Here is a 26,279-nt window from a genome sequence, read left to right on the forward strand (position 1 = left end):
TTCTCACTGCTGCTTGGACTGACTTTGCAAAACAACCTCAGATCTTACGGAGAGTGGTAATCCATGGACTCAGCCAAGAGACAAAACTGCTGGGAACATTTTCCTCTCCCTTTTGAAAGTCCCATAGAGATAGAATATGATTAACATGAGAAAGTATAAAATACTTTTCAAAAGCATACATCTTGTCAAAGTATGATTGCACACGAAAGAAAGGAAGAAACAAAACTCTGATTAAAACAAAGCAAAACCCACATCACATACATTTCTTCTTTCAAAGCATAGAGTCTCTACACTTTTCCAAAGAAAAAAAGTAGCCAAATTATTAAAATAGAATCCAAACAATGAATTTTCCCTACCCTCATCTTTAGAAGAGTAGAACTTTGGAGGCTGAAGTTATTGAAGACAATTCCACCTAAGACATAAATGAGAGATACATAAAATCTCAACTCCAGCAGTGTAAGCTTGGAAAAACTATGGGACAACTGAAATTAAGGTCTTACAATGGCAAATGCTGAGAAATTTGAGAAATAGTCAGAGCAGGGGAGAGCCATGTAAGGAGTATACACTGTATGTTGGTAAGGTGCGTGGCTGCACATTATATAACAGACATTTTCATTTTTAAGATGCAAATTATATGCTTCAAAGCAGCTATATATCCACCAACTTCACATTATTAAAAAGCAAAGAATGATACAAGCTCACACGTTCTGTGAAAATGTACTGGAAAGAAAATGTTCGAGTCCCTTATGTTTACCACAATGCTGCTTAACACCACATGAAAAAGAACCAGGGTATTCACACAGTTTGTTGCATTTGCAGAAACTTATCTTAAATGCTAGATGTCCTTGATAAGAATGTAAAATATGATATGAACCAGCTAGATACTACTTATTTCCTATCATACTTATTTAAATAATATCTATCAAACGCAGAAGGTTTCAGTAACTCCCCCTAACAGAAGCATAAGCATGATTGTGGTCTGGATGTACTTTGCTATCTCATGTATCACCAGTTTGTTAGCAGAACCATCAGGATAACTTTTCTTCCTGCTTGATAATGCTGATCTGTTAGAACTCAACTTTGTGCAGAAGTAGATTAATTTTGAGAAGACAAGTTTTCTCATGAAGCCAGCAGAAAACTAACCCAACAGCAACAAAATTGCCAGCTTTGTCAGTAGAAATATCTAAACAGTCTGTCAACTTGCACCCCCTCCACACATGTGGGCATTCTCATGGTTCACATTTTTTTTGTGGTGAAACTTGAGGTTCAATTTCATCCTACTAAAGGAAGGGAACACTTTTGAAATCTTTTTGCTCAGAACAGAAAAGTTTTGCTCCAAGCCACACCGTACACCAAATACTTTTCAAAGTTCTGTGCTGTCTACATTCACCAGCAGCAGAAGGAAGAAATACGTCAAAGAAAAGTGTCAGTGATGACAATTGATTTAGATTCACAGAATTTTTGCTATGTGCTGCATGTTTAAAATATTACACTATGGATGTTTATATCAAAGCTCTACCTTCCAAGGTGCCAAGCACCTTCAGAAGTGGCTTAAGCTAAGGACCCACAAGCCCACTGAAACCACTGGGAAACATACATACCAAAAGTTTAATTTGCAAGTTTAGCCACCAAGTCTCTGGGAAAGCAATAGAAGCAACATTTATTTCTATAGTCAGACAATGCTAAAATCAACAAGCTTCTGATTAGAGATGCTGGGCATCTCTCTTGTGCATGCCAGTAATAACAGAGAATTTACTGCATGCTAATAGTTATTTTATTCACATGCAGCTTCATATAAACTTTAGCTAAACTGAGGATTCCTGTAGAGGATTTAAAATGCCTTTTTGTCAAACTTAGCACATCAAAGTTAATAATAATAATAATAATAATAATAATAATAATAATAATAATAATAACAACAACAATAACAATAATAATAATAAGCAGCAGCAGCAGCAGCAGCCGCCACGGCTTGGCTCCAGGACACATAAATAAATGAATTTCTCTAAGGAGGACTTACAGACATTTTGAAACTGTAGTTAAGCCTCATAAAAATCCCAGTGTGGTAATCCAATACACATATGCTTACTGCTGAAAAGTCATCTTGAAGCCCAGAGAAGCTGAATTAATTGTTTCATTAGTTTACCATAGTCCATAATTCCTAGCTCTAAATCTCTTTTGTTTATTGTCTATCACCATGACAACTCAATCAAATCAGCACAATATATAAAAACAGACGAGGAGACTGCAATATAGAAAGCATCTTTTCTTTACTAAATGAGCTTTATGACACAATTCTCAAGCCCTAAAAATATTTTCAAATGAAATACAGTTCATTACTGTGGGTTTTATTATTATATCTGTTCCAGTAGCACTTCAATACTTCTTTGAAGATCAGTGGCATAAGTATTCAATATTTGTATTACAATAGCTCCTAGAAGTCTTGACCACACTATTACCACTCTATTACCTTGACCATGGATTCTTGGGGTAAAAAAAGCATAAATCTTATCTACTGAACAAAACAGACAGAAAAAAGGAAAGAAAAAAGACATCTGCTTAGTCTTTCTACAGGTCTGATTTTTTTGAAAAACAGAGTTGAGTAATATATTCAAAACTGCATAAAAAGCCTATAGTTAACCTAGGGATTGAACTCAGATTTCTGGAATACAAATGTATTTTCTTAGTTGAATGGCTGGTTCCAGGTTTATTGGATTTTTCTTTTTACTATATTGCATAGAAAGGATCATAGCAAAAAGCAAGAGAAATACAAAAAATATGTATGCAGTAATATTTCCATTGGATAAACTATTCAAAAGAAGATAAAATACTATGCCCAAATATCAAAGGTTTATATATGTGTGTACATACTTTCATATATATACATATATATACTGTATATATATAAACATCTATATATGACTGCAGAAATTATAAAGCCAAAAATCCAATTCTGCCTACTATATTCTGTCTAATCTCACCATGTGTCTTTCTACCCCTACCTCGCTTACATACAAGTATACACATATTCCATAATGAGTAGCAATGGAAGCTATTGCTAAACTGAGCTGTGGAAGCATCTTATATGTCCCTTTTCCAGTAAAATTAATTTTAATTAGTAAATACTAATAGATTTTAGTAATTTACACTTTTTCTTCATAGGGAAGAAGCAAGCCAGTGGCTACTATTCTGTATATTTCTGAGAAGTTTCATTTCATTATCCCATACATTTAGACTTTTCATTATCCCATACATTTAGGCTTTTTCCTTCTCCAAAACCTTGGCATCAAAATAAAAACAAAACAAACAAAAAAAAACCAACCCCAGAACCCAACTGACACCTCAATTTTGTGATGAAGAATCTACTGTCTGATGTTTCTTCCCCATACTATATACTCCAAATATTTTATTGATGAAACAAAGCAAATCTAAGATGTAGTTGTGTTTTAGTTTTCCTTTTCAATTATGGATAATAATTTCATACTCAGTCATCCTGTTTATGCTATACTTCATGGTCAACTCATTCTTTGATTAGCCTTATGGACAAGAAACTGTTTCAAAGCCAAAAAACCCATTGCTTTACAGTTGTCCCATTGTCTAAAATAAATTGGCTTTCTGGTAATCACATGATGGTTATATCTCACAACTATGTCTGGTGTGTTTCCTGTTTTGGGTTCTCTTATTTAAACAGAAGAAAAGTTCTCAGAAGCTGGTGGTAGATGGGGAGAGACTGAATTGGCAGCTTTATTACAATTCAATATTTTTTCTGACAAAGGCATAGGAAAAGAAGAAAACTGCATTAAGCATAGTAACATAAGTGAAGGGTTTCAGAGGAGTCTAACTGCACCAAAAAAAGTACCATCTCCATCCAAAGATATTTTGGCCCTCATCCGTGGTATTGTAAGTTGAAGTTCATCCCCTTCTTCTAATTTTGCAATGCCTGGCAAAAGATTTGAATATTTTAAAGTTAATATTTCAAATGTATTATTTTCATAAACAATATTCAAAAAGTCATTACATGTCATCTTACAAACATAAGCATGGCTTGTTACTTGTGACAAGTTTTTTTTATTTTTAGGCACAACTTTACAAATTGCAGCCTACCCAAAGCTGACACTCAACGTCCTGTGTGGAGCTGGACCTATTTTCCACTCTGCACTCAGCATATCACAGTTCACTTAAGCAAACACTGCAAAAATTCGTAACAGTGGTGCAACCAGATTCCTCTTGGTTTATGGTGATGTGACAGTCAAGGTCACCACTGGCTATTGCTGGTCCTAAATCACTCTGTTCCCACACTTTTGAAGGAGGTTTCATGAGCTTTACCAACCAAATGAAGTTACCAGACATCAGCTGATCCACTGCAACTGCAGAGCACAAAAGTCTGCTTCCTGCCAGCCACACATCAGCTGATGTGATAACCAAAAGCACCTTCCCTTCAGTCTGCAGGCCCTGAGCTGAGAGCACAGCTAAGATCTGCTGCAACACATGCTCAACACAGCATGAGATATTGCAGTGAGATTTGTTTTTTTCAGGTGAAAGCAGAAGAGTGGGAATTTGGGAAGCAGGAACTGTGAAGTGGCAGGATGGAGTAGAGAACCTAGTTAAGAAAGGAGGGGGGAGTAATACAAGGGTGAAATAAGAAGATAGATTAAATTGAAGGTGGTTATGATGACAGAATGTGTGGGTAGATGGGCAGAAAGTTAAAGAAAATGTTTGGACAGCTTCAATTGCTAGGAGGAAGTAGCTAATTTATTTTTATTTGGAAAAAAATAAGCCTCCTTCCCCATCCCTTTTGTTTAATGCCATTACTTGCCAACAGTCAATTCCATCCCTCAATGTCACCCATATTTTTTTTTTTTTTTAAGGCATTTTATTCACACAAATCTTGCTGGAAAATAACAAAAGAGAAAACCCTCAAATCCACCATTAAGGAGGAAAGTCAGAGAGATAAGAGCTACTGAATGAGGCTTAATAGGCCTTGACAATAATTTCTTAAATGCTACTGCAGGAATATATGTATATCTTGAGCATTGAGCCTGCTGGATTTGCATTAAATATTTTAATTGATCTTTCTTGTGCTGTTTGTAAATTGTGCAGTCAGAAAGAGCTCCTTATAGGAATTAATTATTTTTCATATAATCAAAGATTAAAACTGCAGTAGCCATCATGAGGAGTAGAGAATTAAGCCGATAAGAAATATCTTCAGAAATCCCACAGTAAGGTATGTAAAAACTGTGTGGCTAAAATTAATATATGATATTTTAAAGCAGAACATAGCTCCTAAATATTTTACTGGGATAACTAAATGTGGAATTCAACCCCTAAATTAAACTGAGTTCTTCAATAAGATCAGTATGTACTCTTTTTGTCTGCTTCAGGCATCTAACTGAAAGCACCAAAGTATCTAACCACATTACATAGTCAATGGAAAGAAGAGAATTCTTCAGATCACCTACCCTCCAACTGCCAATACTTTATATAAAACCATATTTTTTGCAAGTATTCTGTAATTTTGCAATTAACCAGATCCATGAATGCAGTCAATTTTCTTTACAACTGCCACAATATTTAAACACCCAGCACTACAGATTCTATTTGATACAGTTTATTTTCAAACAAAGAAAAGGAAAACTTAGATGTTTACCAGCAGTATAGCAAGAATTATTCGGATAATACTGTGGCATATTTTGGATGCAACGAAACAATGTCACCAAGCTGAGATCATCACCAAACACGTGAGCCTTCTTCCTCTGTATTAGGTGTCCCATAGCAAATGTTGTATCGGTATATAAAACCTAGAGAATGAAGAGGTGCAGACTTCAAACATATTGTATAGAGACATTAAAAATCCCCTAAAAAGTCCGATGCTGAAATGAATTGAGCCTTCTCACCTGGCCATATATGAAAAAATATCCTGTTTCTTTGATCACTATTTTATTTCCTTGTTCTTCCAGAGCTGTTCCACGTTTAAAGCTCAGAAGCCAAGGGACAATGCTTGAATCATCTAAAAGAAACAATAATTTTGGGGTAATCAGAAAGAAAAGTTGCTTACTTAATGTACATCTGCTGAAAATTAACAAAGCTAACTTCTAGTCAAGAATTCCAATCTCACTAGCTGGATTTCCCCACTGAAAAGAGGATATTTGCAAGAGTTCTCTAGATGCAGGATGCAGTGATTTCTTTAAAAAAAAATAAAAAAAAAATTCAGCAACATAACTCAGTTACTGTTTTGAAGTTGGATAAAATTGGATGGAAGAGTTAATACACTGAATAGTTACCTATAAATCCTGGAACATATTCTTACCTTTCTGCTGGATATCACTTTTGCTGTCAGCGATCAGTTGCAAGCAGGCTTGCAGCACTGCAAAGTGAAAACATTTTGAAATGAAAGAAATATAAATCAGTAATAGAGTAAGCTTTTGAAACTACTTTTAAAAAAAAGGACATAAAAAAAATCTTCTCTCAGTCTCACCAAGTATTTGAAAACATAATCTATTGATTTTAATGCAGCTTTTACTCAAATGTGCCAAAACAAAATTCATACTATGCGTACTAGATAACTTTCAAAGATCATGCAGCTAGGCAGGAGGCCTGATATAGTAGCACAAGTAATACTTGTTTGTTTTAATCTCTGGTCCTAATATAATTGAAAAATGCAGCAGTAAGTCAGATGAGCTAGGAATCATCAGATCAATTAGCCTTAGTTGATTTTCTAAGCAAAAGCCCCAAAAAACCCCAACACTGCCAGCTATGACAGATATCAGATTTTCTAATGATGTTTACTATTTTACTTAAAGAAATTAGTTTCCAGTCATAGTTGCTGTAAAATATTAGTCATATATACTGGTTACATGGTACTTTCACAATAAATTGTCAAAATCCATGTATACGTACTTTCAATATATTTTCAGATACCCACACTCAGTTAACCTATACTGAGACTAAGAGGGAAGATACAGAGATGACTGTTAGCAAATTGATGCTCATATAACAAATAGCTTAATATCTGTCCAAACTGATGTGTTACTCAAAACTGTAGGGACTGGTGACAATAATGAGAAACTAGGAGTTTGATCAGAGAAAAGTACTTTGGTATGTTAATATCTAGGCTCACAAGTGAAACAAAGGTCTTTTTAAAAAATCTGCTAAGCATAAATGTCAGGGGACAGGATATAAGAAAAAAAGGATAGTTGCATTTGCTTAGAGCAGATTTTAATTAAAACATCTGGTTCTAGTGCTATTTTGAAAGTTGGAAAACAGAGTAGTAACATTTACTGCACTTGACAGAAACCAAATTAATTTACTAACAGTCAAGAGAAAAAAAAAATTACATGGATTGCTGAATCTCCATTTTTGTTTACCTCTTTTCAGGTAAGAAAACTGTGGGTCAGATTTGGCCACTCTTGCTATTGGGATCCTGTTTCTACATCTGCCAGTGGTACCCATGTGTGCAACCCAGCAGCACAAACCTCTCTCTACACAACAGGTAGTGAGAGGATTTGAGTAGAAAGCAGCCTCTCTGTATCTAAGTCTCCTTTCCAAGGGGTTTGCCTGAAAATACCAGAAGAGGGCTGGATGCTCACCAGCACTCAGCTGTGCCAACTGGCAGCAGAGATTCAAGCGCACAACTGGGAATGCTCCAATGCCACAGCGATCCCACAACTTGTGAGCCCTACTTACATTCATGGGAACACTATCCTTCCAACTCCCATCTCCTACACTGGAACGTGTTCTAATAATACTCATCAATAATGTGCCAAAATCTATCGATTTTCGAACCAAGAATTTAAAGGCATCTGAATTCCCTGCCTTCTGATAAGGAATAGAAAAAGTAGGGCAAAACAAGATTGAAAAAGGTATTATACTTCAGTCGTTTTTCTATTACACTTGCAAGCAACAGAATTTTCTGAAAAAGAAGGTTCAAAATAAAATAAAAATGTGTTTTTCTGGAATCGCACAACAAAGCACATCAGGCAAATGATTTCACAAGGTGTTCACGCACTCTCCTTTGGAGCAAAGTGCCTCTCTAGTGAAGGGAATTTGCTGATTCCCTAGTGTTTCAGTAAGCTAAATCAAAATTTTCATTTCTGCTTTTAAAACAACTCACTAGTGTGGCCAATGGATTTTCTACTAACCAAACAAGAGAGGATTTGTTATAATTTACACTAACCAGCTGCTACCCAGCTGGGTACCAACAAGTAGGGTCCACAAGCAAAGCTATGGCTGCTTTAGCAACTCTTGTTAAACCTGCTCTGCAAACTTGATTGACGTTCTTGAACTATCCTGATTCATAGTTTGCAAGTCTGGATTTATGTTTCAGTCATTTGCAACATTGAAATACTAGTCATCAATGCCAAGAACTGCTACACAATAATTAAAATCAGCAAGTTCAGGATAGTCTGAGATATTTTAATATTTTTAAAACACAAACCAGTGCTCTGATATTCTACATATATCAAATCTACATATATTCTCTAAAAACCCACACTGTCTCTTTTTTTTTGTGTGTGTATGCAGGTAGAAATAAGGCTCCACACAATATAGTAAGCTTGCTCTTCATGAAGAAATATGGATACAGCAGTGTCATTCATGGCAATAAAGAGAACAGAAATTAGCACAGTAGCTTTTTTATCTGAAGTTGCAAAACCCAAACGATATCTAAAAAAGTATTTGAGGGATTGAACAACAGGCCTCAAAAAATGTTCAGAAGCCAAGAGTGACACATAACTATTTCCAGTATGTATGAGCACTTCACTTTGACCTCAGTGGTACTATATACATGCTTGAGATCAAATACTCCTTTCAAACAAATTCAGAGTAAACAACACTACTATTAAGAAGAAGATATGGATATATCAAGTATATTTTCTGTGTAAATTAACAGGTATTTTCAGTCAAAAGTTAACATTGATAAGAAATGTTAGCAATTCTATTCCAAGAAGGACCCAAATCTTACCTGAAGTGCTGTAACAAGAATATAAACATTACAAAATATGAGTTGAATAGTTACTATCAGTATGGAGCAGAATAAATCAAAAGCTCTACCTTAATGCCTTTCAGCCCAGTGTAAATCAACCCTGAGCATCAGGTTTGTAGTCTAATGTATTTTTATATAATTAATAATGCAAGCAGAATACAGGATTTGGAAAATGTATCTCAAAAATGTGTAAAAATATCTAGATGAGTGTCACCATGAGGTCTAGCTGTATAAAACAGAGTGCATCTAGAACAACAAAGTGTGCCCCATCCTCTTGTGACTTCATACAATAACTTTGCTTTGATGATTTTTTTTTTTTTTTTTTTTTTTCTGATTTTAACCGCTCTGTGGCCTGTGGGTGCGGAGAAGAACATTTCAGAATCTCTCTTCTTCCATGAAGAGAACACCCAATTCTGAAGAAGTCACTGACTCCAGATGCCTTTATAAACCACAGCCAGAACATGAAGGGATGTGTTTTCCACCGGTTGAGCAATAACCACAATTTAAAAAAAAAAAAAAAAGCGCTAGCTTTTGCAGCAGGATAGGAATGCAGCCTTCTGCATATCTGCATGATTTAAGATCTGATATTGGTAAAATCAAATTTGCCTCCCATACAAGTTTTTGTATTATTTAACTTGTATAATCAAATTAATATTTTGCAATCTAACTTTATAATCCATCCAAACAAAATTTCAAGTTTGTTATTTGTGAACTCATTAATAAATTTTTAATTTTTGATATCTGAGGCTTGAGACATCTACCTCAATTTTTGCTGAAATAAAAACAAGGAAAAACCCTGAACTTCAAAAAACAGATGTGATTGTTTAGATTCCTTCCTTGGTCTAGATCTGTTCTCTGTAGACTTCCTGATACATACTTAAACACCAGGTAGTTCAGTTTATAAATTATGTGCATGTTCTCGAACAATTTGCAGTTTTTCTTCCCTTAACTTCTTCATTTCTCATCACAAGAGATCTTTTCCTTTTTGCTTGTGCATTTTTATAGACTGGTTAATTTGGTGATTTTTAATTAAGAAGTCTTTATATGTTGTTAATAATGGAATAAATCAGTCCTTACATTAAAATGGTTTGGTCACATTTACAGGTACTTCTCAGATCTAACAAATATCTTCAGGGTATTGGTAGCATTATTTTAACCTTAACAGAATTACAAGTAACATGTTACAATCAGAATAACAAAGAAATAATTTATTAGGAATTAAGAATATGTAGATTCCTATTCTACATTGTAAAGTGGAATATTGTTTTTAAAAAATTAAGCCTATTTTGTGTATTTTTGATTGCACAGTGTTCTGCATAATACACAACACTCATTCATTTAGTAAGTGGAACTCTTCATGTAAAATTGCAAGCATTGTATCAAGTAATTTTCTACTCTTTCACATAGAAGGGCCTACTTCCTTTTGAGTTAGCCTGTTGTCAGCAGACAAAAAAGAATAACATGGCTTTTCAAGAAGTAGGGCTTTTTTTTTTTTTAATTAAGAGAACTCTCATATTTCCCCTCTTCAAATAATAAAATGAGAAGTATTTTGAATATTTGGTAAGAGTTTTTTATGTGGCATTTGGTCAGAGCAGTAGCAAAAGGGTTAGTTTTCTGGATTCAAAGATCGCTAAAGTTCTACTTGCAAAATCTCTTGCTATCTCTCTGTCACAGAGATCTAAAACAACAACATAGAGAGTCAAAACACTTGTAACCAACAAATGTACCAATTTGCCAGTAAGGCAACTATACCAAGAAAAATGGCAAAATTCTCACAACTTGTGTGCCACATTTGCATGGCAATAGTTACTTCCCAGGGACACAACTGATACTGGGTAGAATCTGGGAACTGTTAGTAAAAAATTTGCCAAGTCACATGCCAGGTTAGCCTGTTTCACTCTTTTGTGGAATTACTCAGAATTTCTCCTCACTTCCTTCCATACATGCAATCAGACTGGTTGAGATGGATAACCTCAATACAACAATGTAAATATAGGCCATGGGTGCTCCAATTTGATCACAGCAGAAAGTTACCTAAATTTGAGTTGACAGAAGGCCTGATACTCACCTCTCTAGTTAGCCACAGGAATCAGAATCCCAAAATAATGATCAGAATGAGACACAAATAGAGCGTGTAAATGAAACTTGACATTTGTACATTGAACTGGCTTAGGTAATGGAACCTGTATCTTGTTCCTGGACTCAAGCGCACATCCAGCTTAGAGAGAAACACGCAGGCAAGGCAATCAACAATTGTGACCATAGTGTAAAATACAGGAGAGGTTTTTATTGTGTAGCAATTTTCCTCTACTGGCAAAATTTATAAAAAGAAAGACAAATAAGAAAAATTACATCTGTTCTTATGTGTCCTGATAGGACACTTGCCAAAAGTGGTTAGATGATCTATCTCCCTGCATATTAATAATAGGTACCTTTCAAAATCACCCATTAACTCCTACTCATTGTATCAAGAACTCTGGTTCTGACTTCAAACTGTACAGCTGTATTTGGAATTGATGCTTGAAACCCATCTCATCAACCTACTTGAGCTGGAAATTTTCTCAAGACACCAAATGTACATACGACTACTGATGATTAATAGTTTTATGCATGGACACAAACAGATGCATACCTCATAAAAATATGAAAGAACAACATTGTGTTAGATCTATTTTCTTTCAATTGTAATTTAAATTAAAATTCTAATTCATGGTCACTCTTATGCACAGAACATCAGAATTTTATTTTAAAAAAAAAAGAAAAAAAAAAAGGAAATTACACATGTCCAAGAAGGAAAGAATAATGGGGCATCAATTTCTGGAAATTAATAACCAAAGTTCAAAAATAAAACAGAATCAAACCACAACTTTATTTATAAATAAATTAATAGGTCTATATTTTACTTCTGCTCTCTGATGAGAAGCAATTGTACATCACTGTCATTTTCAAGTATTAACTTTCTAAAGAATTGGTCCATATTAAAGTGAAATTATGAGTCAACAATTAATTATGAGACCAGACTCTGCTTTGAGACCTTGTTGAAGCAAATAGAAATAGAACAAGAGCAAGGCATCTCACTCAATACCCTAATTTATCTGCCATGATACCAGAATGCATGCAGTGCATCTGCAGGATAATTTGGAGGCTGTTGGTATTCTGGTACTCAGAATTGGATGTGAGAAGATCAAAATGCAGGGCTAGTAATTGTATATACGTGACCAGGTAACAGACAGGATTCAGCACCATGAACAACACCATGTTCTCTTATTTCACTCACTCTGCTAGAACAAAATTTAACGTTGACTAGTAGGTTCATGGTCACCAGTGAAGTCTGATCTGAGACAATGTAACATCTTACTGAACTCTGACAAGTTTAATTTGTTGTAATTAGAGCAGGCAGAAACGTAACCCTGTCTAACAGATGAACTTATATATAAGTGCAAGATTTATAATTTTTTTTTTAATACAAAAATATGATGGCTGTGTTAGAAAACAGTTTTGTAATACGTCAACCTATGTAGCTTTTCTCTTTTAAATGAATGTTCATAATCTGTGCTTTCTATTGTCCAACTTAAATAATTTGAAAGACAGCTGCATCTTAAAAAAAAAAAAAAGAAAAAAGAAAAAAAGAAAAAAAAAAGAAAAGCTTTCAGAAATAAGTACCTTAATTGGAATTTTATGCGAAGATAAACAGGTATAATCAGAGGTGGCTACCTGATAAGAAGAATCTTACGTCTGCCAGAAGCATAGCTGAGGAGTTCAAAACCCTCCTCTCTGCCGTACACCCTCAAATAGCAAAAAGAATAAAGATGAAAGCTGCTGTGAAGGGAATTGAATAGCTTGCAGAATACTGATGCTATAACAGTCATTTTTAAAAAGTCATGCCTCCTTATTTTTTAACATACTTGTGCTTTAGCTATAAAGGATCGCTAGTCTTCATTTGGGAGATGGTAGGGTGGGGAGAGCAGGGAAGCTCTGTGGCTCCTGTCATAGGAAACAGGCTACAAGAAATACAGTTTAAGCAATCTTCTCCTCGGTCTTGTTTGTGAAATCACTCTTAGCCAAGACTGTGAACCAAAAATTATTAATGAAATAGAATTAATCTCATCTAAAGCTGTAGATTTTGGGTTATGTCCTAAATGAATATTCTCTTTTGAGAGACTTGGAGGTAAATAGAGTGATTATACTCCAGAAATTAAACTTCATTTAGCTTGCTGAAGCTTAAGTGGAATACATTTTACATTAATTAGTCAATAAAAGCACAGTTTAAGCAACATCTGATTTAGTCTTTAACTCCATTTTAACTTCATCTATTAATAATTTAAAGTATCAGCTTTCATCAGTTAAAACAATCTAAAAGTATCCATAAGAGGATTGAACTGATTTAGCAACTCAGGAACATTTTTATTTACTTGGTGCAATTAGAGTTTGTACAGAAATTAGTATAATAAAATTCTGTATTTCATCCTCTCAGGCATCATTGTGTTTGTAAAAAGAAAAACATGTAGGTATTTTATTCCCAAAGGAAACAAATATATTCCATTAATATTCCAACATTTTAATTCACATCAGATCTCTTTTATGGAGCACAGTCTTCAGTGTTCTCTGCAGCACCTTTTAAAAAGGCCATGATAAAAAAATATTACTAGATAGGCATACCTTTATTAATTTTCCTAATTATATTAATAGTTTGTTTTAATGCAGGAATGACATTAAAATTCTGAATTCCTTGTAGTCTGCCTCTGTTGACAGGTGCAAGCCAGCTTTTCTCTTTGAAAGCTCCTATTTCCCTGAAGTTAAGGATCTTTCTTGTTATTTCTTTCTTTTAGGATAAGCATGTTTTCCCAGCAAAATGACTTGGCATTTTTAATTACAGCTTTCCCTCCCTAATACTGATCAGAGAGAAACAAGTTAGGCATTACTCTGAGTTGAGAATGATGGATTCAGAATTGAGCAATTCACAATCTGAAAAATTTTAAGTGGCCTTACTCAACGCTACCACATCACTGAGAAATACCTACCTCTGTTACAAGAAGCAGATTTGGGATCTAACGTTCAAAGTTTAACCTGCAGATAGTATTAATATCTAGTACCTTAAACAGTATGGTAACCATTAAGAGAACACACCTACAGTTCACACCATTCATTCAGCAATAATAATAAAGACCTTAATGGGCTCTGGGAGCACAGATCGGCTGACAGGAGAAGATACGAGTCAAGCACTGCTGCTTTTCTCAAGACAGCATGCAAAGGCAGCATCCCAACCCGCTCCACCGGCTGCTATTTACCTCTTTCTTCTGTGTGGACAACAGACCTTCTGCCCCTGTTTCTGCTCCTGTTCCAGATTTCCTTTTGGAAGCTTTCAGCTGGGCCAGGACCAGGAAGCCTGTTCTCCTGCCAGGGAGAAGAGACAGTCAGTGAAAGCAGCCTGATGTTTGCTCATCCCCTGCCAGTCAAAACCACCCTTCCCAGCTTACCTGCCTGGCGCCAGCTGCAGACACTTGCAGGAAGGAAGAAACAGGGATATTCGCTTTATTTTCCTCAGGGAACACGGGTGGCTGGTCTAGCAGAGACCTTGCCTGGACCCTGTGGATCAGCTCACTGCGCAGAGCTTCTAGTTCTGTTTTCAGAGTGATAACATGGTAAAGAGACACTGCTGCAAGACAAGAGGACAGGAGCATTGCAAGCCACAGGAATGTGACAGAAAAAAGTCCCGCGGTGCCTGAAGCAGCACCAGGGGGGGCAGAGGGAGAGGAGGCGGTATCCTTCTGCTGGATGACGTGCACACAGTCCACGGATTTCATCGCTGCTCTTTCCTCACTAAAGCCGGAGGGAGAGTTCAGCTGTCCCCTTCTGAGGTGCAATCCATGTTACCAGTTGCTCTCTGAAACTAAGGGCATCCAGCATAAGTGAACAAAACGCCCAGATCATTTCCTGTCATATGAAGCTGTTGATAGAACCATTAAACTTAATGTACAGAGTGAATGTCCAAGATTTGGTCTCCGTTTAGCTTTCTTCTTTCTGTGCTGCATTTTGGAAAAGAATACTTTCTCATGAGTTTCTTGCTCAATCTACCTTCCTCCTTTCACTTTCAACTACTTATTTATGTGGCAGCTTGCTATTACTGTTTCCCATTATCTTTAAATGTGGGCACAGCCAGTACCACTGGTAAATTAGAGCCTTATCTGAAGTGCAGAAAAAATATAAAGTTTCCTGGCAGCATCTCATCCAGTGCTACTTAAAAGACATACACATTATGACAATGCATGTGCCTCTGTGTGTGTGTAGGTATATAGATGTACTGCTTATATACATTATATCATATATATTAAGACATGTATAATCATATCTGAAGTGCCTAAATGCCTACAGAGGAGACAACCTATTCAAACAAAAATTTTTGTGGTTTCCTAAACACTATAGTGAAAAATAGTCCCAGATATGAGTAACAAATTACTGGTCTCTCAACGGTATGAAGTTACAGATTCTGCAGTTCAGTTCATCATACTAACTTGAAAAGGGATTACTTTTTATTGAACTTATCTAATAAATATAGTTTCTCCAGAGAATTCAAGGACCAGGATTAATGGAAAAGGGGACACAGAGAATCAGAGAGAGGAAACTTGGGGCTGGGGGGAAACTAGAAGGGGTGAAAACTAGAGCAATGGGAAAGAATAAGAGAAGGGAAAATAAGAACAGTGAGGGAAAAGGGCAGAGGGGTATAGAAGGAAATAGTATTTAGAAAATAAAAAAAAACAACAAAACAACAAAACTTTAAACATTCATACTTCAGTTTTTCAGGTTAATTCTGGGTGTCTGGCTTAGGCTCATCTTTTTAAGATTTTACTAGTGCTTTCACCTTAAAACCCTGCATTAGGAATTCCTTCCTTCTCTGTGGCAGCAAGGCTACCTAAATATCCCAAACATGTTTATAGAGTTTTTGCATTGTCTTCTCACACAAAATTAGTTTTATTCCTTTGTTAAAAGTTTCAGTGGTCTGGGACAGAAAAAAAAAAAATAATCAAAAACCATCACAATTAGGGCTAAAATCAACAGGTCAAGCCACCCCTTCCTGGAATCTGAATTTTTTTACCATGTAAGTAATCTTTGCAAAACAGAGATCTGCTACAGGTCTGTCCAAATACTGTGTAATGAATCCTGATGGCAACACTTGTCCGAGTAGTTCAGATCAAGTTGATTCTTCCAGGAAGGAGAAAGAAGAAGGAGAACAATAGAGTAACAACTTCTGTAGCCTCTCCCACTTCCGTTTCTTAAGACTATGAGAAATTGAGGGTTATTATAAGCTTTATCATCTTCCATTGTGATGCAAGGTACTCTTCTCCTTACTTTGCCACCTCTAGCAACCACCCTATATCCTCCATAGACAAAAGTTACAAAAGTAATTCTTTTCCTAAATGCAGAGGGGGAAAAAAAAAATATACCACATATCTTAACATGCCCTTAGAAGGTACATGCATACTGTGAGAAATGACACAGAAATCAGTGCCGGGTGAAATAAGAACAGAATACCATACCTATTTTCAAGGCTAAGTTAAGGTGTAAATGGGGCTACGTTTTGAAGAAAATGTAAGATGAACTAAGGTAGGTTTTTTGGAACAGAATAAGCAACTATTAGAACTCAGCAGACATGCCTTCAAGTATTGTTAGACATCAGAACATTACCAGCCTAGTACTGACTGTGTTTGAAAAATAAAATGTCAGTTGGAAAAGAAGTGCTATTTAAGAAAATTAAACCAAGTGAGAGAATGAAAGTTATAACTAGCCATCCAGCAATGTCAAGGAACAATTGGCCGATGAGGTCTCTGTGGTCATTAATATATAAGAAAGTAAGAGACAGGTATATAATTAGCATCACTCTAGTCACTTCTAGAGAAAATAGGCTGTTCCCAGCCTCCACACCTTCTTTAAATGGGGTCATTATTTGGGCTGATAAAATAATTGTGGTGACACAGAGGACTTCTGTAAGACATCTGGCTTTGCCTTGCTTATCATTCTGATAAATGAGAATTTCAAATGTGAGATGAGGAAAATCAGAAGAGCCCACACATGGCACATTGTTAAATTCAGCAGGTATTTCTAGTTGAGTATCAAAGGGATCACTGTTTGCAATCTTGTGTTGTTCTATAGATTCACAAGCACTTAAGCAATTAGAAAGAAAATATAATTTTAGACAACTTTTGCGATAATGAAATCATAGTGGAATAATCCACGACAGTGAGAGATCAATCATGATAAACAATATGAATTGCGTAGAAATATACTTAGTTGAACAACTTCCATTTTAACAAAATCAAATAAGGCTTCAGTAAATTGCATTAAAGTAAAAATTCAGAAAAAATAATTAAAAAAAGAAAAAGAAATCAAAAGAAAACAAAAAACCCCTGTGCTAGTTGCAGAGTCAAAAGCATGGAATTGGTGCCTTGATGCTTGCCATTATGTTGTGTCATAACTTGCTGTCTTTAGGATTCCTCTTGTTGGCAGAGCTGCAAAGTAGACTTCAACCTGCTTAAAGCAAAATCGGTAAGATTAACAGGCGTGCAGTTTCTTCTGTGTTTTAAACTAAAGTATGACTAAAGAGTGCTCAGATTAGCCTTCATTAGCAGACATGGGGGGGTGTTGACTCCAGCTGAACATGAGGTCTCAGTGGAACTTTCTTGTTGAAACAGAAGTGTAATATTTGGATATATATGCTGAAGGAAAATACTGAGCAGAAATAAGAGGTAACAGTAACCGTGTTTTTATATCGACAAAACTGTTTGCATATTGTTATGACTGCCAAAACCAAACAGTTAAAAGGGTTCAGAACAAAAATCCAGAATGAATATAAGAGGGCTAAAGAACTCATCACGGAAAGGGTATTCAGTTTGTGGTTAGCAGCCTGCTTCTACTGGCCAGCTTCCCTGAAAGCCCTTTTGCAAAAATTTGCACCATATTAACTCCTTTTGACTCAAGACACATATGCTATGCCACACATGCATGCAGTAAAACCTTAGGGCAACAAGCAACCACCTCAAGCCCAGTTCAAAGCAGTGTTTTCCAAACACTGTTTCTAGAAAAGAAAATGCCACTGCATTAAACTGCAGAAACCTAGTCCTGGCCATCTAACTCTGGAAGCAAATAGGAATAAACCCTTATACTAAAGGTATTCTGAAAATATGGTCCTATTTTGCATGCACAGTACAGCTGATCCATACGCACACAGTGAATCCAACCATTTAGTGCCTCCTTAACCCAAAGAATGAGCTCTGTTGAACACTCTGGTTGACTGACTAAGGGACCTCTTTAATTTAGCCAAGGAAAACTATTAAGAAATGTCTCCACTAGTCTAAGAGTTTTACTTAACCAAGTCTTTTGCTTTTGGGAAAAAGAGCAAACTTTTAGGTAAAACTCAAAATAATAATAAAAAAGAACAAACAAGAAGACTTTTAATGGGAAGAATATTTCACTAGAGGAAATAGATTCCTGAACAAAATCAAGGCCAGTTAATCCTTCTATGATGTTACAGTAGAAAGAAACACTGTAATTTCTGCAAACATTTTTTTTTTTAATTTCCATTATGCAGAGTATCAGATCAAATGATCAAGATAGGCCCTGCTAACCTGTAAATTTACAAAACATCATCACTACATCTGTGGGGAACCAAGGCAGAGATAGTAAGCAATCACACAGGAAATTTGTGGTTGAACTAGAAACTGAACTCTTTATTTCCTGAAATTCAGTATTGTACTTTAACCACAAAAGCATCTTCTTTGAGGGGGAGGAAAATCTCATAATTAAATTTAATGTACAAAAGAGAAGCAGATGATTCAAATAAGAAGACTTGGATTAAAACCCAATTTACTGAAGAAATGTGAGTTTACTTAAAAACAAATGTTCTGTTTTTATAAGGGAGGTTGTGCAGATGCTGCAACCCAGAGATCCAGGCACATGACAATAGCCATACTAAAAGTACGACTCCAGTAGTAAAGGTCCAACTTCACGTACTTCTGAAGCAGCCACAAAATATAACTGGTCCCTACAGTTATTACAAAAAGAAAGAGGTCACGATAGCTTACCTTACTATAGAAGAGAGTGCAGAACAGATCAGAGGAACAAAGAATAAGCAAAGGTTCCCTTTTAAACACATTTGATTTCAAGTACTTTCTGAAGATGGACAAAATGAACAGACTATTTCAGAGGAGATCAGAATAAATCCTGTATGACAGTTTTCTGTTATTGCAGATATCTGTATTAAGAGCATTCATAGATGGCCTCTGAAACAGTACACATTCCCTTCAAGGACAATAATCAGTTCTTTCATTAACTGCAATTTACACAGTAGCAAAACCAGGTAAGCTCCTGTCTCACATACGGATCCAAAAATCACTCTATTTGTGGTTAGTGTGCTCCTGTGGCTGTGTATCTTATATCCTATTATCTTACATTTTAGGAAACTGTTGAATACTTCGCAAGTAAAGGGTGTATTATATAAACTGTTAAAGCCTTATTACCTTGTTAAAAAGAAAAAAAAAAAACCAACTCCAAAACCAAAACCAAAACCCTATGAGATTTTTCTGAAACTAAAAAGGTATTCCTTTCTTTTTGTCTCCTAATTTCAAAATTGCCTAGGATAACACAAGTGCCTCTGCATATTTTATATATGCTATGCTTAATTTATTCCTTGCCTAAGACTTTATTTCTCTAGACATCTAGACGATTTGGGTCAAAAATCTGGCATGCATACTACACAAAGTAAACATTCAGTTGGTTTGCAGTCAGCATTACTTTTTACATGGTTATTACAGTGCTTTCAAAGAGAATAGGAAATGGCACATGAAGGAAAAGCAATTATTATAGGTGTCTCTCAAAGTATGCAGCAGAACCCATAGGAAATATAATTTAAAAATATATATACAATATGAAAACAAACCACAAGATTTATATACTGCAGCAGCTTAATGCCAGCCTCCTCCCCTTCCCCCCTGCCCTCATGATTTTATAGCAATTCCTTCTTACTGCACAGGATAAAAGGAGCTCTGTCATACAGCTGTAGCTCACTTCTCTTATAGTCTCCCTGGCTTGGCTATCCAGCAACACGATGTGTTGCATTTATCCACATCTTCGACACTATGCAACTTGACAGAATTTGCACAGATGGGCTAAAAACGCATTTATATGGCAGCAAAATAAACAAGGAGCCATGGCCCTTCATGTGGGAGTGGCCACTCTGCTGCTGCTACGGTCTGTGGACCTTTAATAGAGGGTACAGGACAGGGATCCAAGTATTTTCAAATCATAGCATTATTTCTTCATAGCTGTATCTAATTGCTACACTGTCCATGAGTCCTCAAGGACAAAAAGAGTTCTCTGCCTGACCTTTCCCTTTTAATTTTTGTAAATAATTACCCCACACCAGACGTAAGTATAACGCAAAACAGCTGTAGAACTTCCTTTCTTTCTGTCTTCAAGCGGCAAAATCTGTTCCTTAGTTGCTCATCAAAACTAGCGGCAACATCTCTCCAAACTCGCTCTGTGAACACACCTACATTTTAGGTCAGCAACCTTGCAGTTCGCTTAATAATTGGTAATTGCTTAAGATGATTAAAGAAGTATCTCCAATTGTTATGAGTGAAACCATGTTCTGTGATATTAAAACCAGGTCTGCTCTTAAGCTGAATTGACTTTCAGAGAAATAAAAATTGCTGTTTTTTCAAGATGTAGGAGAGTTATTCCATCCCCATCCAAGCTGAAGAACAACAAATTAATCACATTAAGGTTTTCAAAACATTTCCAGAAAATATGCAGTGCATCTTCCTTATCTAATTACAGAGATAGAACTCTGTAGAAAGTCTGAAATGAAGACCCTGAATAGTGTCCAACAAGGGATTTAAAGTTTAAGCATGTTCAGTATCTTCGGAGCAGTTTTGTTTAGCTGATGGTTTGGTAGTTTCTCAAAACATTACCCACCAGTAACTGATCTTTTTAACAGACAGCAAGTCCCCTGCCTTTGATTTAGGTTTATTTCTAGCATTTTAGTTTAGATATTCATATGCCCTTAAGGAATGCTTACTATGATTCAAGCAGTACTTGCAAATTCCAAGAGAAAGTCAAACAATCTATTTTTCTTTTGTCTACCCGATGTGAAAGCCTATACATATCTACTAAACAAATGAATATAACATCATGAGACATTCCAGGACCCAGTTTATGTTGCACTTTGTAACCCAGCTGCCTATCAATTTTCAAATAACAAAAAGCAAATACAAAGCTTAGATTCTTCAGAGGAGCGCTGTGCACATCAGGTTTAGTGACATAGCTCACAAGACAGCAAACTGCTTTTAATTCAAGAAGGGTACTATTCACATGAAGTACCCAAATCTGAGTTGCTCCTTTACGTTCATTTACTTCAAAATTAATTTTTTTTTTGTCCATTCAAAATTAATAGGTATCTTGAATAAAGGGTCAAATTGTACCACCCACTCCCCTACCCTTGTTTCCTATCTATTGGGTTAAAACTGAACTACAAGCCTTGCAAGTAATGCAGGAGAGGACACGTATTTTGCAGCTTTAGAAAAGGCAGCAGTAAATCCTTATTTTCTGGGTATTTCACATTAACCATGCAGGACGGGAGCAGGGAGGATATAAGCTTAGTTCATGCATTCCTCTGTAAGAAAGAAATTGCTTCAGCCCAAGTATCCCACTGCAGCTACATGAATTAACTATACACCTGGTAGAGTGGCATTGTAGCCTTTAAAATTGACATTTAAAATATTACCAGCAACTGGTGGTAAAACCAGTCAGAAACGCTTAAAAATATTTCCTAAGTGACATACTATTTAGACCATCTCAGTCTCCCAGATAAAAGGGAAGTTTTGAAATGCAGAATGTGTTAGAAAAGTGAGGGGGAGCTACCACCTATCAGTTTTACTTACTAACACTTCCTGAAAGCAAGGACATGTGACAAACCTTAGAAATAGATAGCATAGAACCATAAAATGGTTTGGGCTGGAAGAGACCTTAAAGATCTTCTAGTTCCAACCCCTCTGGCATGAGCAGGGACACCTTCCACTAGACCAGGTTGCTCAAAGCCTCATCTAGCCTGGCCTTGAACACTTGAGGGAGGGGGCATCCACAATTATATCTATATATAAAAACTATATATGTATTATAGTTTTTCCCTGCTGTAACAGCTTTCCACAAATGCCACATCTAACACTGCAGATGTCTATTCCACGTGCTCTGGTTTTATTAAGTAAATGAAAATGGTACCTTGAGCTTGATCAGCTACCACACATATAAAAATACCCTTGTACACACACTGAAGACAGGCCACACACTAGAACAAGACATTAACAGCACTTTTAATGTATCAATTTATTGCATATGTCAGTACATAAAAATAGAAAAGTGTTTTTTGTAAAATTAATTTTATTGTAAAAACCAGACTAGAATGAGAATGTAAAACTTTGCCACGATCAGCACATATACAATAACATTAACACTTTGTCTACAAAACTGAAGAATACTCTGTAAGACATTTTTGCTTTAACTACGTACTAATGAAAAATCAAATAAAAAGTTTGCATCATATATTCAATGACTTGTTTCTGAATTCATAACATAAGTGTTATTTAGAACTTGAATATTCTACCTCTATTTACACTCCTGCGGGGTTTGACTCTAAATTATACAAGCAGGATGGCACTGTAAATTATTCTTAATGGGATCCCACAACATGCAAGAGACACTGATTTTATATTTGGCAGAAGTGCCCCTAGCAAAATCACCTGTCATTAACAAAAATAAAAACATATTTCCCAAGAATTGAATTATGAAAGACAAATGGAGGTGTATCTGCATCTTTTTGCTAACAGAAGAGACCATACCTTGGACTCTCGATTCAGCCTTGCATTCTTCACTGTGAACATCCCACATGACTCAAATGATTAGCTTAGAGATGCTGATATGCATATTTTGTATAAATAGTTAATCCACCTGCCCTTCAACTGAGAGATTGTCCGTAGCCTACCAAATGTATTTGTGCTCTATTTCTAATTTTACCTGAGAAATGGACATGAGGGCAGCTACACCAGTTAACATTTCTTCAGAAGAAAGCATAGCTTAGCTCTCTGCATTTCAGAGTTCAGAAACAAATATTGGGAATGTAAACTTGGGTTAGCAGGAAGTCTCAAGTATTTCCACTAATTAAAACCACACACACGTGTGTGCATACAATGTCTTATACTTCCCTACAAGGACCTACAGCTGTGCAGTTCAACTCCTGGCCTCTCCCTTCTTTCATTTTTTTTTTCTTTTTTTTTTTTTTTTCTTTTAAACTTCAAAAATCCTCTTATAAAAGAGACAATTCCTTTAATAAGCATATTTAAACCATTAGGCTTTCTTACAAACCTCTGAAAATAACTCAATTTCCTCTTTCCAAACTAGAAATTTATATATACAGGACAAATACTTGGTAAACATCTGTACACAAACAGAATTGTTAAGGGAAAACATATAAAGGTATTAAGTGGAATAAATACAACAATATCATAATACACCTTTTGGCAATTTAAAGTTACTACTACCATGTTGCTTGCAGTTCACTGTCTGAAAATGGCTTCTAGCAGCAGATAACTGTGGATTTCCATCACACAGACTATAAAACAAAACCAAGTCTTGACTTGTCAAAACAAGTTTCTTCCCCGCTCTCCCTCCCTTAAGAGATCATATGTACAGCAGTGGAATATTTGCATTAAAAAATAATTTTCTTTCAGTGGATTTCATAGCCAATGCAATGAAAAATAGAATGACAACAGACATTCTTTCACAAGTGTATGCACCCAGCCCATTAAGGGAGAAGTAAAAATGTGCTTATGTGGAAGGTGGAAGAAACCACATTAACTGTAAAGGATGCAATGACAATTGTGTCTTCTCATATCCAATACTTGCAAAAATCAGGCAAAGTTTCATCATTACGTCCTGCAGACAATATAGTGAAATGATATGGCCTGCTAATCAAAATAAGTGTTGAGATATAGTCCACTCTGGACAGCTACAGATTGCTATAATCTCATGCCACATATTTGACTTTCACTTTGTAACTGTGTGCTCAAATAAAACAAAACAAAACAAAACCCCCCCCCCCCCCCATAAACAAAAAACCCCCAAAAAACAAAACTTCATTTGTATGGTAGTACCACATAACACTGGGAGTACTTTGGGTTGAGGTTTTTGTTTGTCTTTGATTGGCAGGAAGTGGGGTAAAAAGTCATGTTACTTTAGAAATTGACACTTTCTGAAAAAAAAAAAAAAAAAAAAAAAAAGGTATTTAATGACAAGTTACAAAAACTGCTGAAACAATTATTTACTTGCTCTTCATTCTGTCTCCAACAAGTAACCTATTATAATTTTGGCTTTATCAACTTGTTTTTTTTTTTTTTAAAAGCAGTATTTGCCCACTTATTTTCCTTCTCTCCCTCTAGGTTAATTCTAAAGCCATGTGAAGCAGCTAAAATAATATATGCAAGGAGCTCACATTGTCATCTTAGAATACATGAAAGAAAGGAAATGCTATGTCTATAAACTCTCTTCTGCTATATAATCAAACATCCCCAACCATACTTTACCAAAATACCTTCCTCACCTGGCTCCCCCAAAAAACACCAGCACTGGAAGGCTAAGGAGGTAAGTTTTGGTTTCACTCAGATTTAAAACTACGCTCTGTCTACAAATATTTTAGGTGTATTGATCCAAAAAGTTCTACAGCTTTTTCAGTCAACTCCAAGAAAACCTTAATAATAGTATGACAAGATACTTACCAGAGAAAGCAGTAGCTTCTGGTATGTATATATTTAAATTAAAACAAATAAACAAACAAAAACCAAACCCCACACCTAAGTAAAGATGTATCGCCCTATCTATAAGTTGCTGACAAGTATTACCATGCATACATAAGACCTGTAACTCCATGTAATAAATTTTATGAGGCATAACCATTAAGGCACCACTTCGGGACAGCAGTTTTATTGAACCAGAGAACTTAAGCACAAGCTTAAAATACCACTATCCATCAGGAAACAGATTTTAAGTGTGTGCTGAGATGCTTTTCTGAATCAGGACAACATGGCAGAAAAGTTTATTTAAAAATTTCAATCCGAAGGGCAACTGTACAGGTTGGGTGGAAGATTTCCCACAGTTTGTTCTTCCCATTAAAAAAAAAAAAAAATGTTTTGAAGAGGTAAAACTATCAACTGCAGCAAATGAGTAATTAAACCTGCAGAAGAAATATAAAGAGCCCCACACTCCCGTACAGACTGAGCTAACAGCATACAACTTTGATAAGACTACCTAGGATAAGGACTCTTAAAAACAAACAAATTAAGAACCCCGACAGTCAGAACCAAACTCAATTTAAGTACTGTTGGCTCTGAAACAGTAACACTAGCTTCAAAAATCCCAGCAGAGCTAAAGAAAACTCATTTCTGTACTTCCACACAATACAACAGAACTGCATGACTTTTTGCAAGAAAATGGGTGTTAAAATAAATGTTCTCTCTTTTAGACTAAGCCTAGGTCGACTAAATTTAATGTTCGTTTTTATTATCCTTACTGTAGCAACTGTATACCTTAATTTCTAATCATGTGATCACTGGTAACTATTTGGATTTATTTCGTTTGGAGGTGTAAATAAAGGGCACAGACATAAACCTATATCAGCCAAAAAAATCAAACACAATTGCATACTTTTACCTTTAACTTGTATGACACTCCTTTCTATCACACCACCCACTCTGCCTTGGGAATTCCCTCCTCAAATGCACAAGCAGATAGATATCACCAAACAATTTGTCTGTGAGTCAGTGAGGAGAGCTCAAGGCAGAGAGGAGCTTAGATCGCACTCTCTGTTTTTGAAGGTTACTTCTATTTTCTATGAAGAAACTCCCTGGGCAAAATCCTGAAGTCATGATGTTTAGGCACATACAACTTTCTGGGCACTGTTATAATACAAATAGTAAAATTAAACCAGCAGAAGTGTTTTTTCCTCTTCAGTTGCAGTTTGAAATATACATATCTGCATAACAAAAAAACCCAAAAAACAAAACAAAAACCAAACAACTAGTAATAGCCCAGGAGAGTACAGCTGCAAGCATACTCTACCATTAATGTTATTTTATATTACTTAGGACATTAAAGACTCCCCACCTTGCATAATATAAAATTTTCAAGGAATAAAACACTAATCTCATGCATGGCTCACTTTAAATAAACTCCAAGAGAAACAACAAATCATTGTGCTAAC

The 26,279-nt window shown here is 35.8% G+C and overlaps 1 protein-coding gene across 1 annotated transcript; it reads right to left on the reverse strand.

Annotated features, from left to right (window-relative positions):
- Window positions 1-3,402: 3,402 nt before the first annotated feature.
- On the reverse strand, window positions 3,403-14,867 carry TNFSF13B (TNF superfamily member 13b). The gene is made up of 6 exons (XM_010166640.1): window positions 14,458-14,867; window positions 14,269-14,374; window positions 6,308-6,364; window positions 5,895-6,007; window positions 5,648-5,798; window positions 3,403-3,940 (listed from the first exon to the last, which is right to left on the reverse strand). Exons 1-6 carry the CDS (start codon window positions 14,782-14,784, stop codon window positions 3,828-3,830), a joined length of 867 nt encoding a protein of 288 aa, XP_010164942.1. The 5' UTR covers window positions 14,785-14,867; the 3' UTR covers window positions 3,403-3,827.
- Window positions 14,868-26,279: the final 11,412 nt, after the last annotated feature.

The sequence above is a fragment of the Antrostomus carolinensis genome, unplaced genomic scaffold (genome assembly GCF_000700745.2).
Source record: "Antrostomus carolinensis isolate BGI_N321 unplaced genomic scaffold, ASM70074v2 scaffold984, whole genome shotgun sequence".
In the NCBI taxonomy this organism is placed as follows: domain Eukaryota; kingdom Metazoa; phylum Chordata; class Aves; order Caprimulgiformes; family Caprimulgidae; genus Antrostomus; species Antrostomus carolinensis.

Coding starts and splice junctions, on each gene's coding strand:
- TNFSF13B (XM_010166640.1), bottom strand. CDS start 14,784: ATGAAATCCGTGGACTGTGTGCACGTCATCCAGCAGAAGGATACCGCC. Junction 14,375..14,457: donor CTGCAGCTGGCGCCAGGCAG/GTAAGCTGGGAA, acceptor TCTCCCTGGCAG/GAGAACAGGCTTCCTGGTCC. Junction 6,008..6,307: donor AAGTGATATCCAGCAGAAAG/GTAAGAATATGT, acceptor TGTTTCTTTTAG/ATGATTCAAGCATTGTCCCT.